Source organism: Narcine bancroftii, chromosome 14 (genome assembly GCF_036971445.1).
Source record: "Narcine bancroftii isolate sNarBan1 chromosome 14, sNarBan1.hap1, whole genome shotgun sequence".
NCBI lineage: Eukaryota > Metazoa > Chordata > Chondrichthyes > Torpediniformes > Narcinidae > Narcine > Narcine bancroftii.
Genome location: NC_091482.1, coordinates 2727205 through 2744137, shown reverse-complemented (window position 1 = coordinate 2744137; position 16933 = coordinate 2727205). Strand labels below are relative to the sequence as shown.

Sequence of the window (16933 nt, the reverse complement as noted above, 5' to 3'; positions counted from 1 at the left end):
ATTTGGGCTCCTGTTATTGTGCTAAATTTCAAAATTTAAAAATGTTGGAAACCCTGCTCTTGCCAAGGACTCCCAAACAAACTCAACATCCTCTGAATACACATTTATTCATCCATGTGACTGTCTTAAGAGTCTCTGAAATGCCCCTAATTTTTCAGCCACCACTACCACCACCACCCCTGGCAAAGCATCCCAGGCCCCCACAACTCTGTGTAAAACTGATCCCTGACGTCTCCCCTAAATTTCCCTCTCTTCATTTTGTACACATCCCCTGGTGTTTGCTCATCCTGCCCTGGGAAACAGGTGCTGGTTGTCCATCCTATCTATGCCTTGTAGACTTGTATTGTCACCTCATGTCCTTCTTCACTCCAAAGTGAAAAGTCCCAGCTCTGTTAACCTTGCCACACAAGACTTATTTTCCAATCCAGGCAATATCCTGGTAAATTTCCTCTGCACCCTCTTCATAGCTTCCACGTCCTTCAGAGAGGTGACCAGAACTGAACAGAATATTCTAAGTGCAGACTCCCCAATAGAGATGCAACATGACCTCTCAACTCTTGAACTCAATCCCCCGACTAATGAAGCCTAGCATCTCATAGGCCTTCTTAACTATCCTGTCAACCTGCGCAGCAAGATTGAGAGATGTATGGATTTGGAGCCCAAGATCCCTCTGTTCCTCTTAGGTACCTGATCATTATCCAGTGAGCTTCTTTGAAATGTGAATGCCATGAGTGTTAGGAGAAAATAATTTCAACAGAAAACTACAAATCAGACTTTCTGACTCAGAAGATCTGTCTAGCAACCAAGGCCGGTCCTGGTTAGATTTTTGAGTAACCAGGAACGGGAAATGGTTTTGGGAGAAGCAGTTGGTTACTCAAAGCAACACAACGGCCTACTTGAGATTGACGGCAGAAAGGAGTTATTCTTTCACGACTTTAGCCCAACTCTGATTAAGCAAAGGAAAGAGTTCAACGATGTGAAAAGGCAATTGCAGTCAAAGAACATAAAATACTCAAAGATATGTCCTGCGATTCTCAGGGTTGAAGTAACAGATGACAATCGACGTTTTATCAAGAGTAGGGAAGAATTTTTACAAAGATTATGAAAAGATTAAAGATATTAAAGGCCGAGTGTATTTTTGGACTGTCTTGTATTTATTGTTCAAAGTTATGGAAATTTGTACGAGAGCTCAAGAAAGAGCAAGAACTTGGTAAAAATAGAAGAAGGGTGGAGAGTCCGGTCTAAGGGGGATAATGGCACTGGGAGAGGTGCAGTTCTACGAGATGGCACTAAAGGGAAGAGTTCTTTCTCGGAAGATTTCGTGGGCTTTTTCCATGGGCTTCTGGGATTTCTTGTTTATTTCACCATAAGAGCAGGGGAATTTTTTTTTTAAAAAAGGGGAAAGATCACTGTGTTATTTGAATAATCAAAAAGGTTTTATTGTTGAACAATATTTGTTTAAAAACTGGTATGGATAGAAAGTTAAAGTTTACTAGTCTGAACATTAATGGGCTAAATGGGCCGGTGAAAAAGTTAAGGGTCTTGGCACACTTTAAAAACTAAAAGCCAATGTAGTTTTCCTGCAGGAAACACCTTACTAAATTTGAACCTGCTAAATTTTAAAAATGAGGATGGTGGAGCAAGTTCAAAGGCGAGAGGAGTAGCGATTCTAATTAATAAAAATGTACCAGTAATAGTGCAAGATATATCGATTGACCAAGCTGGAAGGTTTCCCTCTACGCTGAAAAGGCATTCAACCACTTACAATGGCCTTTCTTATTTAACACATTGGAGAACTTTGGAATACGTAGAATATTTATAATTTGAGATAAAAAAAATTATCTCATAAGCCACAGCCAAAATTATAACTAATAGTCAAATGTCAGTGGTTTTCTGAGTAGATTGAGTAGACAAGGGTGTCCCCTCTTCCCAGCGCTTTTCATTTTTCCGACTGAACCGCTGGCAGAGATTATAAGGAGAAATCCAGATATTAAAGGCATCAAAGTTGGATGAGAAGAATGTAAAATCAGCCTATTTGCTGTGATGTGCTACTATATTTATCAGGCCCGACTAAGTCTCTGGAGAAATTACAAAGAACACTGGAAAAATATGGAAGAGTTTCACGTTATAAAATTAATACGGATAAAAGTGAGATAATGCCATTGACGAATTTTGATTATGAAAATACCAAAAAGAAAGTCGATTTAAAAAGAAAGTAGATGGAATTATACACTTAGGAATCATGATTGATAATAACCTACAAAACTTGTGCAAATTATACTCCCCTGTTGGGGAAGTCAGAGAAGGATACGCACAAATGGAAAGACTTGCCAATTATTTTGATTGGAAGGGTTAACTGTGTCAAAATGAAAGTGATGCCAAGATTACATGATCTTTTTCAATCGCTGCCTATTTCTTACCCGAAAAAAATTCTCTAAATAATTATATAATTGTATTGGGAAATTCCAATAGAATTTCACTGGAAAAATTAACGTGGGATTATAAACTAGGATAATTTAGGATACCAGATTTTAGGAGGTATTATTTGTCAGTACAGGCCATATTCTTTCATTTTTCTTTGAGGTAGGCAGCCCCTCCCCCTTTCTTGGATTTGAATGGGATTATATTCAATGAAAGAGGGGGCAGTGAAGTATTTTATCTATAAGTGAAGTGTTAAATTAATAAAAGGACAGATAATCCTATATTAATTCATGTGATTAGAGTGTGGCAAAAAAATCAATGAATGCATTGGGGAAAAAAGCAGGGATATCATTAAGAGCACTACAGGTACACGATCCTTTATCCGGACATCTAAAATCCAGCAAGTGGGGAGAGAAGCAGCAGCGCGAGTCAAGTGGGCGAGAGACCAGCAGCGTGATTCGGGCGGGCGGGTGGGGGAGACTGGCAGTGCGAGTCGGGCAGCTGAGAGACCAGCAGCGTGAATTGGGCAGGCGAGGGGGGTTGGGGGAGGCGGCAGGGTGACTGGAAGGGGGTGGGGGTGGATAGGCAGCACAATTCGGGTGGGCTTTCCGAAATCCAGAAAAATCCGAAATTCAGAACACACTGTCCCCCAAGGGTTCCGGATAAAGGATTGTGTACCTGTATTATGTAAGAATGTGTTGTTGCCTGTGAATATAGGTAACAGAATATTAAACTCCATGTATGACAAAGGAATTACATTGAAGACTTCTACACAGAGGAGATTCTTGTGTCTTTTGATCAACTAAATCAGAAATATGGAGTAACTAATGGGACTTTCTTCTGTTTTCTCCAGCTAAGATAGTTCCTGAGAGAAAGATGGGGGCCAGCGTTGGTCCCACCTGAAATGAAATGAACTATCTGGCTGGGGAATACACCCAAATTTATATCCCCAGAGTGAAAGTGCAAAACCAGGTTTACAAAGGTCGAGATGGGAGTCGAACTTAGGTGTTGTAATATCAGAAAAATGCTGGTTTGATTGGTGTTTGAATATTATGACATCAATTATCAATGCAAGAAATTGATTGGTTCAGTATAACTTCCTACATCAATTATATCTTACGCCACAGAAGTTACATAGGTAAAAATCTGAACTAGCGGTGATGTGTTTTAGATGTGGGATTGAAACAGGAACGTTTTTACATACTATGTGGTTGTCTGTGAAGGTGAAGTCTTTTTGGCAGGATATAGCGGAAATGTTAACAAGGATAACGGGTGGCCTTCACAGACGACCTGGAGTTTTATCTTTTTGGGTAATTTTATTGAAATAAGTTAACTAAATTCCAAATGTATTTTGTCAAAGTAGCTCTAGCAGTGGTTAAGTGTTTTGCAACTACTTGGAAGTCTGGTTCTCCCTTACTCATACCACGATGAATAGTTGTATACCTATGAAGAAAATTACATACAATCTACAAAACACTCCGACACATTTATCAAGATAATGGCAGCCATATTTGGACAATTTAGGGGCCCAATTATAATAACAGATGTTACAATATAAACAGACATGATCTTTTATAGATAGTATAAAAGTGAGTTCTTGATGGTGTGTGGATTTATATTGGGGGGGGGGTTTGTATATAAAAGTTTAATTTATTGTGCTTTTGAATATTTTACTATGTATATTTATAAGAAATGAAAAATATATATTTTTTAAAGTATTCGCCCATTAACCCCTCACCTCACACTTATTCAGACTGAACTCCATCTGTTTCTTTTCCACCCAAGTTTGTGTCCTGTTGTAATGTACAGTGAGGCGGGTTCTTCTGTAAGTAGCCTAACAGTTCAACTCTAACATTCATACAGCTGGGCAAAGGGCTGCCGCAGTGAATAAATGCATCCAGAGGCTGATGGTCCTTTACCCCCTCCCCCCACCACCAACCGGGCAGGCACGCCACCCTTTAATGCCCCATCACTGTTCCCATGATCAGTCCCCACACCCAACGAGCACTCCTGTCCTGTGGTCACTGCACACCTCCTCCACCCCCCCCCCCCCCAAACCCAGTCCCTGCCTGCTCCTTTTCACCTCCCTCCTCTCGCATTTGGTCACTCCCCACCCCTCACCCAGTCAGTGTGCCCTGTCACTACTACCTCCCACCCTTGCATCCAGTCACTCCTCCCCCACAACTGGTCCCTATGCCCCATCATCACCCCCATCGCATTTGGTCACTCCCCCCCCCCCCACACCTGTCCTGTGCCGTCACCACACCCTCGCATCCAATCCCGGTCCTGTCACCATCCCCCTTACCGGTCGCTTCCCCCACACTCAGACCCCATGCCCCGCCACTGAGCCCTTCAGGCTCAAGGGATCAAGAGGTAAGGAGAGAAAGCAACAAATAGGGCTGAATAGTGCAGCACACTGGAAGGGCTGAATGGCCTACTCCAGGGTAGAGATGAGGTGAAGTGTCAATCTTTTCCCGTGGTTAGGGGAGTCATAAGACCATATGGCATAGGTTTAGGCTTAGAGGGGAAAGTTTTAAAGGAGACGAGAGGGGCAAGAATTTCCACAGAGAAAGAGTGGGTGTGTGAAAGCATATGCCAGAGGAAGAGGTAGAAATGGAGACAATTAGCTTAACTGTCTTACCTTGAAGTGCTCAAGCCCTGAAGCATTGGTGATGCATCTTCATCTTTGAACAGCTGAATTTCTCCAGCTTCATGTTTTTACTTTCAGTTTATAGGGCATTTGGATCAGTACATCGATAGTGTAGCAGACTTCAACAGGGATCTTATCTAAAGGCTGAACCTGGCAATTGGAGTCAGGCGACTCTGGCAGTTGGATTTGAAGAGCTTAGATCAGCAGCAAGCTGATTGGCCAATAGAGATCAAGTGGTCCTGGGAAGTATTAATTCATTTAAACTCAGCAGTCTAGATGAATGGTACTTTTTGGCTGAAGTTCCACACAGTACATGCAGCAGTGAGTAGGAAATTTACAACTACTAGGTTTTTTTTCCTACAATGGGAACAGTTTAGAGGTGAGGACCAAACGCAGGGCATAGGTAGGGAATAGCTAGCACAAAAGGGTTGGGGCAAAGGGCCTTTTCCTATGGTATATCTGGATGACTCTGGAAGCCACCTGCCCTGCAGTTTGCTTTATTGTGCAAGAATGAAGTTATTACGAGCTCCCATTTCATTTAGTGTGAGTATCACTTTAAGGGCTAGTACCGGCTGCAACCATTCACAGTTGTGGAGAGACTGGGTGGCAACAATTAGTACAGACTGGACACAAAGTTGATTCTTGAAAGAACATGTGTTGCTTTATCCAGGGACACAGGTGGTGAGAGATTCAAGTGAGTGGGACACTGGAGGAACAGCATTATTATTGACCACCAGCCATCTCATGGGACACCAAGATGGAGTGACTCAGTGTGAAATGGACAATTCAGCTGATTCTCCCTGTCAGGAGAATTATTGAACCCTACCATGACCAAAGTAAGGGTCTCTTCGACTGACCTGTACCTGGGTTGTGAAAGCATCATGGAAGTTGCATATTTCGTTTCCCCTATGCAAGGAAAAGGAGAGCTGTGACAACCGTTCATCTAAAAGGATATATCTCAGTAAGAAACTCGACAAGTTTTCATCTGTCTGGGCACTCAATCTCACCTACCTCCTTCATGATTTCTTCTGGGCTTCAGTTTAAGAGTCTGCGTTTCAACACAGGATTTTCAAGACTGAACTTTAGAATTATTCTCCAGAAAGGTGCCTAAGCTGTAATGTTTTGGGTAAACACACACACGCACGTATATTTGCAATAAGAAAAAGAGCAACACTGTCTTGGTGAATTTCTATTGCTGCTGGTATACGATGTAATAAAAGACAAAGATTTTAGGCTGACGTGCCAGTATTTATCATACTTCATTGAGTGGTGATTACCATGGATGCATATCACTTTCAAAAACAGGTTACACGGACAATTACTGTATACATAATTGCACCACTAATTCTATAGAAGTAATATTGAGTACATATTATACATACCACATTCGCTCCTCTTTCTACTGATTTTAAAGTTTTCAACACAGAAATTTTAATTCATTTTTTACAGACAAATTTGTAATAAATCAAACTTATTTTTGGCAGGAAAGAAATGCGGTAAAATTAATTTTAAAAAGTTTACATTGTCAACGCATTATAAAAGCGTGGCTGGTTGTACAGGCCACGGTCCAGTTAACAGCATTCCATTGGCTCAGCAGCAGTGGTGGGATCGGCACTCATTTGACGCCTAACTGCAGGGGCAAAGCAGGTCTGGACCTTCCCGCGGGTGGGGAGGGAAGAGAGGGTGAAGCAAACACACTTTGCACTGTGCACTTTGAAGAGCCCACATCCAGCACCACACACCTTGGAGGGACTGCAAGGAGTCCCCAAACTTTGCAGCAAACCAAGTTAGAGCCAAGAGGCAGCTTGATGACGTTAACCCCCTATGGCACAGGAGATTGGAAAACACACGAGAATGAAAGGAAAGGCCACCATGTAGGTTTCAAGACCATTTTCTCTCCTTCATGGACAAGATGCAGATTTAAGGCGAGTATTTCGGGAACAATTTGTAAGAAAGGGATGACTTGTTGGACCCACTCACCCACAGGAGAGAGGCTGCAGTTCCAGCCATCGAGGAGAAAGTGGAACCATCTCTCGGCTCGAGACCAGCCACTCTTGATGAGAATCCCTTGGGGAGTGGAATTATTATGTCCACCTTGCACAGCACTCTCAACAGTAGCAGAGTTCATTCGTGGGCAACAGGATATTTTAAATAAAGGCGTGTATTTTTTTGATGCAGGCAGGGCATGCATTGAATACAAGCTGAGCGACTACCTGACTTTCATCAGGGATTTAAGACTCCTGGTAAATTGAAGAAACACTGTCCGGGTGCAGTGTGGGAGTTTCTACATCTGGGAGTGAGAACCACCCATTTCTTTAGGATCCTTTCCAAGACTTCCTAAGATGGGGGAAAAAAACCCAAAGAGATTGTCAACATTCCTTAGCCATTGAAACTGAGCTGCGCGGTTTCACTCCAGGCTGGGAGGAGAGTACGTCACCGACGCACTGCGCGGTTCACTCCAGTTTCAATATGGTCTCTGCAAAGGCAGCGGTGGAGCCCTGGTCAATCTCAACTCAGGGGCCCTGACTGCTCCCCAGATGCTGAGCGCAAGGGGCCAGTAAGGATGCTGAGGGTGCAGGGGTGAATGTTTTTGCTGGTCTACTCAGTTGGAGAGAGATAGCATTTGCAGCTCCTTGCAACCTAAGTTCCCTAGTTAACAGGCAGGAACCCATCACCTGTGCTGGATATATGTCCACAGCAGAGGTGTAAAGAGATGTACGATGTTGAGTTTATTGACATACACATTATACAATGTCCAAATGTACCTGAAGTCTTACGCTGCAGCGAATGGGTACTTGACCAAAAAAACCCTGCGATGGTGTATGTTGATCAGTGCTGGTGAGTCGAGGATATTTTTGTAGTTAGCTCCATTGGAGACCACACTGAATCATGCACAAGGTTTGGTCATGTACGCAATACATGGGGCATTTAAGAGCTGAGATCAAGAAATTGCTCTTCTTAATCAAAATACACAAAATGCTGGAGGAATAAAACAGGAAAGTCTGCAGACACCACCACTGAAGTAAAAACACAATACTGGAGAAACTTAGCAGGTCACTCAGACCCATGGAAAGCCATCAAGTTCCTCCAGAACTGGTGTATTTTTCCAGTTCTCCAGCACCTGAAGATTCCTTGTTTGCATCCGCTCTTCCTTAAAAACATTATTGTTGCCGTTGTGTACCCTGGACCGGACTCCCCAGTGACTTTCAATGTGAATGCACATGAGCTCGCATCTGACCAAATGTCCATAACAGCTGAATGTTCAAACAACATCCTCTACACATCAGCCACTCAATCTCCCTTATCCTGAAGCACTCACTAGGAAACGAGTTGGAGCAACCAACTCTTTCAGGACTGCTCAGTCTTTGCCTGGTCTCTGGCTGTGTTGCAGGATTTGTCAGGGAGATGGTGGAACGTTCGAAGAACTTGCTTAAAATTAACAAAGTTTGTACCCTCTGAAGTCTGGTGGAAACAAGTTCAGATACTCCACGAGTATAGGAATGATGGGCCAAATGGCCCTTTGCCATGCTGGAATTTGGAGCCAGACAAACAATAGGGTGGAGGGAGTCAGCAGGTCAAGCACCATCAGTGGGAGAAAAAGACTAGCTGACGTTTTGGCCGAAGCCCTTCATCGAGATTGGAGAGATGTAGAAGTCAGTGAAAAGAGGACAAGGTTGGAAGGACAGTGGGATTGGTGAACCAGGTGCAAGTGAAGCATGATGGGCAAAGGAAGAGAGAGCCATAAAAACCAAAGGGTCAGGGGGAGAAAGATGAATCACAAAGGGTAGGGGGGGGTGGGGAGAATTAGAAGCCAAAGGTTGCCAATGCTGAACCCTGAGAGAATGATGACACAGAGAGACCAGATGAAACCAATGGGGACAGGGGAGGGGGAAAAGAACAGAAGAGGGGAAATAGAGGGTGAAACCAAGGAGAAGAGCATTGTGTGGGGGGGGGGGGGGAAGAATGAAAATGGACAGGGGATTAAAAAAAAGGGGGAATGGGGGGGGGAAGTGATACAGAAGAGAGAGGATTTGCTTACTGTATTAGAAAATTCTTTTGCACCATTGGGCTGTTGACTGCCCAGGTGGAATGTGAGGAGCTGTTCTTCTAGATTACATTGGGCTGTAGTGTAGCTTTCCGTCCCACCATGAAGAGCACCAGGTTAGGATTGATATTGGCGATGAAATCAAGAGAAAGGAAGAACAGAAAGTTTCAAAGAGCCACCATTCCCCAAGGTTGATTTGGTCTTTGCTCCAACAACTCACCCTGGTGAGAATCCTGCAAACATGGACTTCTCTGATAAAGTATGAACATCAGCAAATGAAAATCAATGATTGAAAGTTTGGATTATCTGGGGAAAAAACACTATATTCTGAACCAGATTAAATTAAGGCACCAGAGGTTTAAAAGAAAACCAATAAAGAAAATTAAAAAAGTCAGACGAATTATTCGTAGAAAAGGAGATCCTTAAACAAGTATTCTGAGGTGCAGATCTGTGGAGGAGTATTTTCTGTGGGAGAACACCCGATGTTTGATGCGGCTCTTTGTGGATCAAGCCTTCGCGTTGGTTAAACTGTGGATCAGAGGGACCTGGGAAAGAAAGACAAGGCAAGATTGAGAGAGGAGTCACATCTAGCTAGAACCTGCAGCGATCAGAGCTAGGTGGAAGATGTAGGTGTCAGAGACCACTGTGCTAGGAACACTCAATGTGCAGCAGTGGTTTTACAGGGTGACACGGTTAGCAAATGCTGTTACAGTCACCTCTTGACTGTGGTTCAAATCCAGCGCTGTCTGTAAGGAGTTTGTATGTTCTCCCCGTGTATGTGAGAGTTTCCTCTGAGTGCTCCGGTTTCCTCCACATTTCAAAAAACGTACTGATGATGTAGGTCAATTGGGTGGAATTGGGCTGCAAGTGCTCGTGGACCAGAAAGGGCCTGTTACCATGCTGTATGTCTAAATTGAAAGGACAGCCTCTTAAAGTGAAAAATCTGCTCAAGAAAGCAAAATGTGAATATAAAGCAGAGAATGTGGAAATTCTCAGCAGGTCAGTCAAGTCAATTTGAAATATTACTCCGATCTCTCTCTCTCTCTCCACAGATGCTGCTGGACCTGCTGAGAATTTCCACACATTTCACTTGTTTCAAAAAGCTGCTCTGTCTGAACCTCGAGATGGTTCTCAGTACGGGCACTACAGTCCCTCGGGAGCCACAACACATTTAAGTAAAAGTCTCATTTTTTTGTTCACCTAACCAAAGCTTCCTTTGGACTAGTTCTTTGATTCAAGAACACGGTATAATTCCTCAATAAAACCACAACCATGTAACCATCAGCACAACTTTATTACAAATGATATCCAAGTAACCTGGAATTCTCTGACAAGTACAACAGGAATGTTGAAAGGCATGGACAAAGTAAATGTTGAAAGATTGTTTCCATGGAGGGAGAGTCCAGGACAAAAAGGCACAACTTCAGGATTGAAGGGAGTCCACTTGGAACAGAGATGCAGAGGAATTTCTTTACCACAGAGGGTGGCAAATCTGTGAAATTTGCTGCCACAGGCAGTTGTGGAGGCCAGGTCATTGGGGGGTATTTAAGACAGGGATTGATAAGTTCTTGATTAGCCAGGGTTCAAGAAAGCTGGGCAGTGGAGAAACGATCAGCTCATGATTACCATATATGTCTTTGTATAGGACAACCTTGGAATTTTCTCCTAAAATGTTAGTTTTGAGCTATACCCTTTGAATAATATGAATCCCACACCTCCAAAAACCTGGCACTTCCCGCCAACCAGAGGATGCTGTTAAAAGCAAATTTTAATTTTAATAATAATAATTTTAATAACAAATGATCATTTAAAGGTTGAAATTTTATTTGGATTTTTTAAAATAAAACCACTGTTGTCTCCTTTAACAGCCCATTTAAAGACTGTCTAGAGCCAACAGCAGTTGGGCGGAGTGGATGGACCCCGTGGAGGAGCGCTGAGACTTCACAAATAACTAACGGGGTACGCACAAGCTTGCATCAAAGATGGTGGCGGTGTTGAGACTTCGTCATCATCGGAAGAATTTTAGACCTGGTGTATAGGACAACCCCATTTTAAGGTGAAAATTTTAAGGATCATCTGATTCAAGGGCATATATGGTAAAATGGCAGGGCAGGCTCAATGGGCTGAATAACCCATTTCTACTCCTATGAAATGGATGAAGGAATTCCATGTAATGGCTATATGAACTTTCAGAAGGTGATTGACAACATCTTATGTTACATTCTTGCCAGTCTGAAAGCCATGGAATAAAATGCATGGATAGAAAATTTACCATGTCAAACAAGGAACGAAGGTGGAGCTTTCCCAGGAGTCAGTACTGGACCACTGGGGTCCTTTATATCAATGACCTGGACCATTTCCAAATGTGCAGATGGGGTTTTACCAACTGTGAGGTGGACAGAAATACTGGTTGTGAGGAGGGTAATACACAGCAGTGCTGGACAAACTCAGCAGGTCACGCAGCATCCAGAGGCTGTAAATAATAACCACCATCTCGGGCATGAGACCTTTATTTCCTATGGATGCTGCGTGACCTGCAGTTTCTCCAGCACTGCTGTGTCTTGCATTTGACCCCAGCATCTGCAAACTTCCTTGTTTAACCCTGTGGGGAGGGCAAATAGGTGGCAGCTGAAGTTTAATGCTGAGCGATGTGAAAGGTTACGTCTTTGTCCGAAGAAAGAGGCAACATAAGTGAAGGACTTGATACTAAAAGAGAGACAAGAACATGGTGAAGTAGAAGTTATATTGTGGATTGAGAGTGGTAAGGCAGGTTAAGAGAGTGGTTGAGAAAGGATATAGTAATCTTGCCTTATTAATTGGAGACAAGGTGTACAAGAGGAAAGATGAACTTTTATGGTTACATCTGGAGAACTGTGTCAAATTCTAGGTGCCACATTTTATGAAAGGAACAAAAGCTTTGGAAAGGATGCAGAAGATATTATTAACATTGTTATTGCAGTCAGGATGAAGACTGGAAATGTTCTGCATGGAACAGCAGAGCCTGTGCAGTGAAGGGTGGTGGTGGGGGCACATTCAGTTGTATCATTCCAAAAGTCATTTGCTAAGTATCAAAAAGAAAATAATTTGTCGTACAATGGGAAGAGGTTGGGGCTAAATTATTCTTAAATGTGGCTAGCACAAACTGGATGGGCTGAAAGGCCTCCCATTGAGTGCAACGCTTGCAACAATTGACAAACAGCCAACATACAGAGTTAGCAGGCGCACTGACAGCAAGTAGGCCTGTAGAAAGGTGGCACTGACCTTTGATAGATCAATCCCTGTGAGAGCTTGGACAGATGCAGGCACCTCTGCCAGTAAACGAGTGACCTCCGTTGTTACACGGCTGCCATCTCCTCCGAGGATCACAATTTCGTCTGTCTTGGCAAGTGGAGCTGCTACCTGTGCAGCGATCTGCGGATAGAGGGGGCAGTGAGAATGCTGAAATGACCAAAGGAACGAACCATCCGAGACTCTCATTGATACAAAAACAATATTTATTTATTTTTAATCAATAAAATACTTGTCCTGCATTTTCATCTATGTTATGACCAGTTGTGTGTCTCATGTTTTGCACCGAGGACTGGGGAATGCTGTTTCGTTGGACAATCAGATGACAATAAACTTAACTGTGGGCAAATGCGACAACGCCATGGCCTGTCCCCATTTCTCTGTCACTCCACTGAGCAACCCTCTTCTTAAGGCTTGGCCTCACTATCTCTGTGCAAAGTGCCAGGCCCATAGGCAACAAAGTCCGAGCTCACCTGGGGATGGGTGCCCAGATTAGCGAGGTTCACACACAGAATTCAAACTAATCCAAGGAATTCCAACTACGCGCATCCCACGCCAACTGTGCTCATTCAACACCAACCCAGATCACGTGCAGGTGCTGCCAGAGACCACTCAGAAATCCACGTTCTGACTGTGGATGAGGAAGGAAAAAAAGCAGACTTTCGGAGTATTGAGCATACACCAGCTCTTCTTGCTGATCCCTTTTCTCTGTTGCTTGCCTGCTTTTTTCTCGCTCTCCCTTTTCAAACGCATGAAAGTCTGCCAATGCTGTGATATTAGTAAACACACTGGAGGAACTCAGCCAGTTCCACAGAGTCCATGCGAGGGAAAGATATATTACCAACGCTTTTGGCCTGAGCTCTTCTTCAAGGTATGAGTGAAATGCAGGAAGGAGCCTGAATTAAAAGGCTGGAGAGAAGGACAGAAAGGACAGGGAGAGGAATACAGACCAACAGGGTTTAATTGGATATGGAAAGGAGGACGAGAAAAGGTGGGAATTGATTGGGAAGGGGGTCTTTGCTCTTTGAATGCAGAATTGGGGGAAAGGGAAGAGAGACACATAGAGCTGGAGGAAAGGAGACAAAAGGATAGATGGGGGTGATGGCTAATGGAAACTGGAGAAGGCGAGGTTAATGCCATCCGGTCAGAGGGTAGCCAGTTGGAATATGATGCATTGTTCCTCCAATTTGTGGGCGGTCTCAGTCTGGCAGTGCAAGGTCCTTGTGGGCCCGGATGTTAGAGCTGCAGTAGCTGGAGGAATCGTTCCCACCACCTTTCTCTTTCTCCGCACCACTGACAACTCAGAAACGCTACCCCTCCACCTGTGCATGCACACACTGGGACAGTTGCAACTCTCTCAATCTCTACAGTCAGTATAGTCTTTTTTCCTGCTCCACTCCACACTAGCTGAATGGCCACACAGCAGGAAATAGGCCCTCAATCCCAACTGGATATTCTGGTCAAGTCCCACACCCACATTTGCTCCCAAATCTTTACTAAACCTAATATTCCTTGGAAAATGTGAGAATGAAATTAGTCAGGTTACCTTGGGCAGGGAATCCAGCACCATCGCCATCTTGGCTGCTTCTCCATACTGCCGATAACCCGCAGCCTTCAGTCGCATTCTCTCTGCGTCCGCTTTCCCAATGGCCGCAATGGAAGAAGCCTCAGCCTCTCCAATCTTGCGGATCTTTTCAGCTTGTGCCTGGGCGATCAGCACTTGCTTCACTCTGCAGAGACAGGACATGAGTATGTTCTCAGCACCTTCCACTGCCACTGGATGCCCTGACGTTACACAGTCTTCAACACATGACCATTGATCTAATGTGGGAACTGTGCAGTAGCTCACACAAGGTTTAAGGTACCCTTTTTCATCACATAACAATGCATTAAAATGTCACACACAAGATATACTTTAAAGTAAAAACACAATGCCGGCGAAACTCAGCAGGTCAAACCATGTCCTTTATATAGCGAAGATAAAGATGCAGAACAGACATTTCAGGCTTGAGCCCTTCATCAAGGTATGGAAAAATGTCATCAGTCATCTGAATAAAAAGGTAAGGGGAGGAGCACAGTAGCAAAGGCAGAAGGTAATAGGTAGAGAAGGGAGGGAGGGCACAGCAGCGAACGAGGAGGAGGAATGGCTTGGTGAATAGAGTGAGAAAAGGGGGTGGAGAGCTGAGGGAAAGAAGACAGGGCAAAGGGAAGGGAGGTGTCGATGTTAATGCCATCCAGCTGGAGAAAATCAGGTACTATTCCACCAATTTAGAGGTGATCTCGGTGGGATAGTATGAGGCCAAGGACAGACATGTGAGTATGGGAGTGGCATGCAGAACTGAAATGGTTGGCCACTGGGAGGTCCCTGTCACAAAGAGCTGCCATTAGTATAGTCCAGCATCCCTTGCAGCAAGAGAGAAAGAGAAGCAAGTCCCTTCAGGGTCACTGAGTGTCTGTTGATTCATCTCCAGCACTCCCGCAGCCTCTGCAACTGCACAGACTCAACCCATTGGCAACCCGAGCTCCAGATCTCAACTCCAACACGATCCAACGGGAAACCTTCTTGCTCTCAGCAAGATCTCACAAATATTTGGGGTAAATGATGGGCAGGGCACAGGGTAAAGGCTCCTGCTCTCAGTGAAAGGGCACGTGTGTTTTGTGTCATTTTACAACACAATATACAATCGGGCAAAACCATGGCAAATGGAGTTAATTGTGGGGACGCGTGTCAAGGTGCATCAAGAGGGAGACTCTCGTAATGGAGAGTGACTGCAGATGAGTAAAGTTCAGAGGGATCTGAGTGTTTTGTATGGATCACAAAAAACCGGCAGGCAGCTCCAACAGGAAGTTGGGGAATTGTTTAATGGCCTTCAATGCAAGAGGGTGGGTTGGTGTTCAGCAACAGGGAGGCTTTATTTCAGTTGGAGAGGCTATCAGTGAGGCCACACCTGGAATTCTGTGCAGTTTTGGTTCCCTTTCCTAAAAAGATGTAGCATTGGAGACATTTCAAAGGAGATTCTGCAGGACAATTGTTGAGATGAGAGAGGATGGATAGTTTGTGTGGAGTTTGGAAGGATGAAGGGTGACCTTACTGAGGGCATGCCAGGGCAGATCTTGTGATGTTTTCACCCAATGGTAACCCCCAAAGACCTGCTCATTCGAAAAAGAGGTGCAAGCAATGTACCCTCCCCTCCCCAAAGCCAGAAGCTCGATCTACCGGAAGTCTTTAAGGTGGGGGTAGACATAGCTGGAGAGTTGATGGCAGTGGGAAAACTGGCACAGAAGAGGAAGCAAGACCCAGTGCCCTGCTCCTACCCCGATTTTCTTGTGCTGTTGCTCTAAACATAGGATTTCAAATTACTTAAGAAACAGCTACTGCTCTTCCCCTCTTTCATGTCCAGAAGAGAAGGGATGTTGTATCTGAAGAGAAGGGATGTTGTATCTGAAGAGAAGGGATGTTGTATCTGAAGAGAAGGGATGTTGTATCTGAAGAGAAGGGATGTTGTATCTGAAGAGAAGGGATGTTGTATCTGAAGAGAAGGGATGTTGTATCTGAAGAGAAGGGATGTTGTATCTGAAGAGAAGGGATGTTGTATCTGAAGAGAAGGGATGTTCTATCTGAAGAGAAGGGATGTTGTATCTGAAAAGCTGAAAAAAATGTAAAACAGTTGGAGTTAGATACACAGCTGCAATTGGGAAAGACAGTGTACTAGAGCACCCATTCTCAACCATTTTTTGGCTATGGCCCCCTTAGGACTCGAACACAGTTTATGGGCTCCGTTCCCTGTGAAGCAGTCAAGTTCAGTTGATTACTTCCATACTTCCCTCCTACAGATGATATAAAAAAACAAAAAATTTTTTATGATTTCTATCTGCGCACCCCCACCCCCCACTTAAATGTGCTGTGGCCCGTGTTGAAAATGGCTGCACCAAGGAATGCTGTGTGGAATATCCATCCCAACATGCATGAGATGCTGTTCAGGACAGTTTCCTGAACATGGAATAAACTTACAGCTGGAGCCACGGGGACAAGAGACATGCACGTACTTCTGGCCTTCTGCAATTTGCTGCATCCTGAAAGCCTCTGCTTCCGCTGGCCTTTTCACTGTTCCGATCAGCTCCTTGTCCATGCGAACAATTTCCTTCTCCTCAATGTCAATCTGCTTCTTGCGCTGCACCACCTCGATCTCTATTTCTTCCTGTCGGATTTTCTGCTGCTCTTTGGCTCCCTGAAGCTCGTAAGCAAGCTGAGCCTCTGCTTTCTGATGGCAGTCCAGAAAATAAATGTCAATGTTCAACTCAGAAAGTGACTGCACCTTAATCCTCAGTGCAATGCACAAGGTTCAGAATGATTTCCTACACACTTTAGTTTGATAAAACATTTTCCCCTAGGGGGGAGTCACGTGATGGAGTAGTGGCCGGACGGTGAACTCCAGCCCTCTCCAGAAAAGTCGGGAAAAACAAAGGAAAACACAAAGGCACAGAAATAAAAGTTACAGAAAAGTGAGTATAAAGGTGGAAAGAAGATG

General features: G+C 44.1%; 1 protein-coding gene across 4 annotated transcripts in view; it reads right to left on the bottom strand.

The window, feature by feature from the left end:
- Positions 1-6306: 6306 nt before the first annotated feature.
- LOC138749810 (flotillin-2-like) overlaps positions 6307-16933 on the bottom strand; it is a 79603-nt gene continuing 68976 nt past the window's right edge. For all 4 annotated transcript variants that reach the window (XM_069911693.1, XM_069911694.1, XM_069911696.1 and 1 more), the window contains 4 exons: positions 16452-16666; positions 13951-14134; positions 12378-12527; positions 6307-9661 (listed from right to left, as the gene is read on the bottom strand). In XM_069911693.1, the coding sequence (XP_069767794.1) occupies positions 9623-9661; positions 12378-12527; positions 13951-14134; positions 16452-16666 (588 nt within the window). In that variant the 3' untranslated portion in view covers positions 6307-9622. The remainder of the gene's footprint in view (positions 9662-12377; positions 12528-13950; positions 14135-16451; positions 16667-16933) is intronic.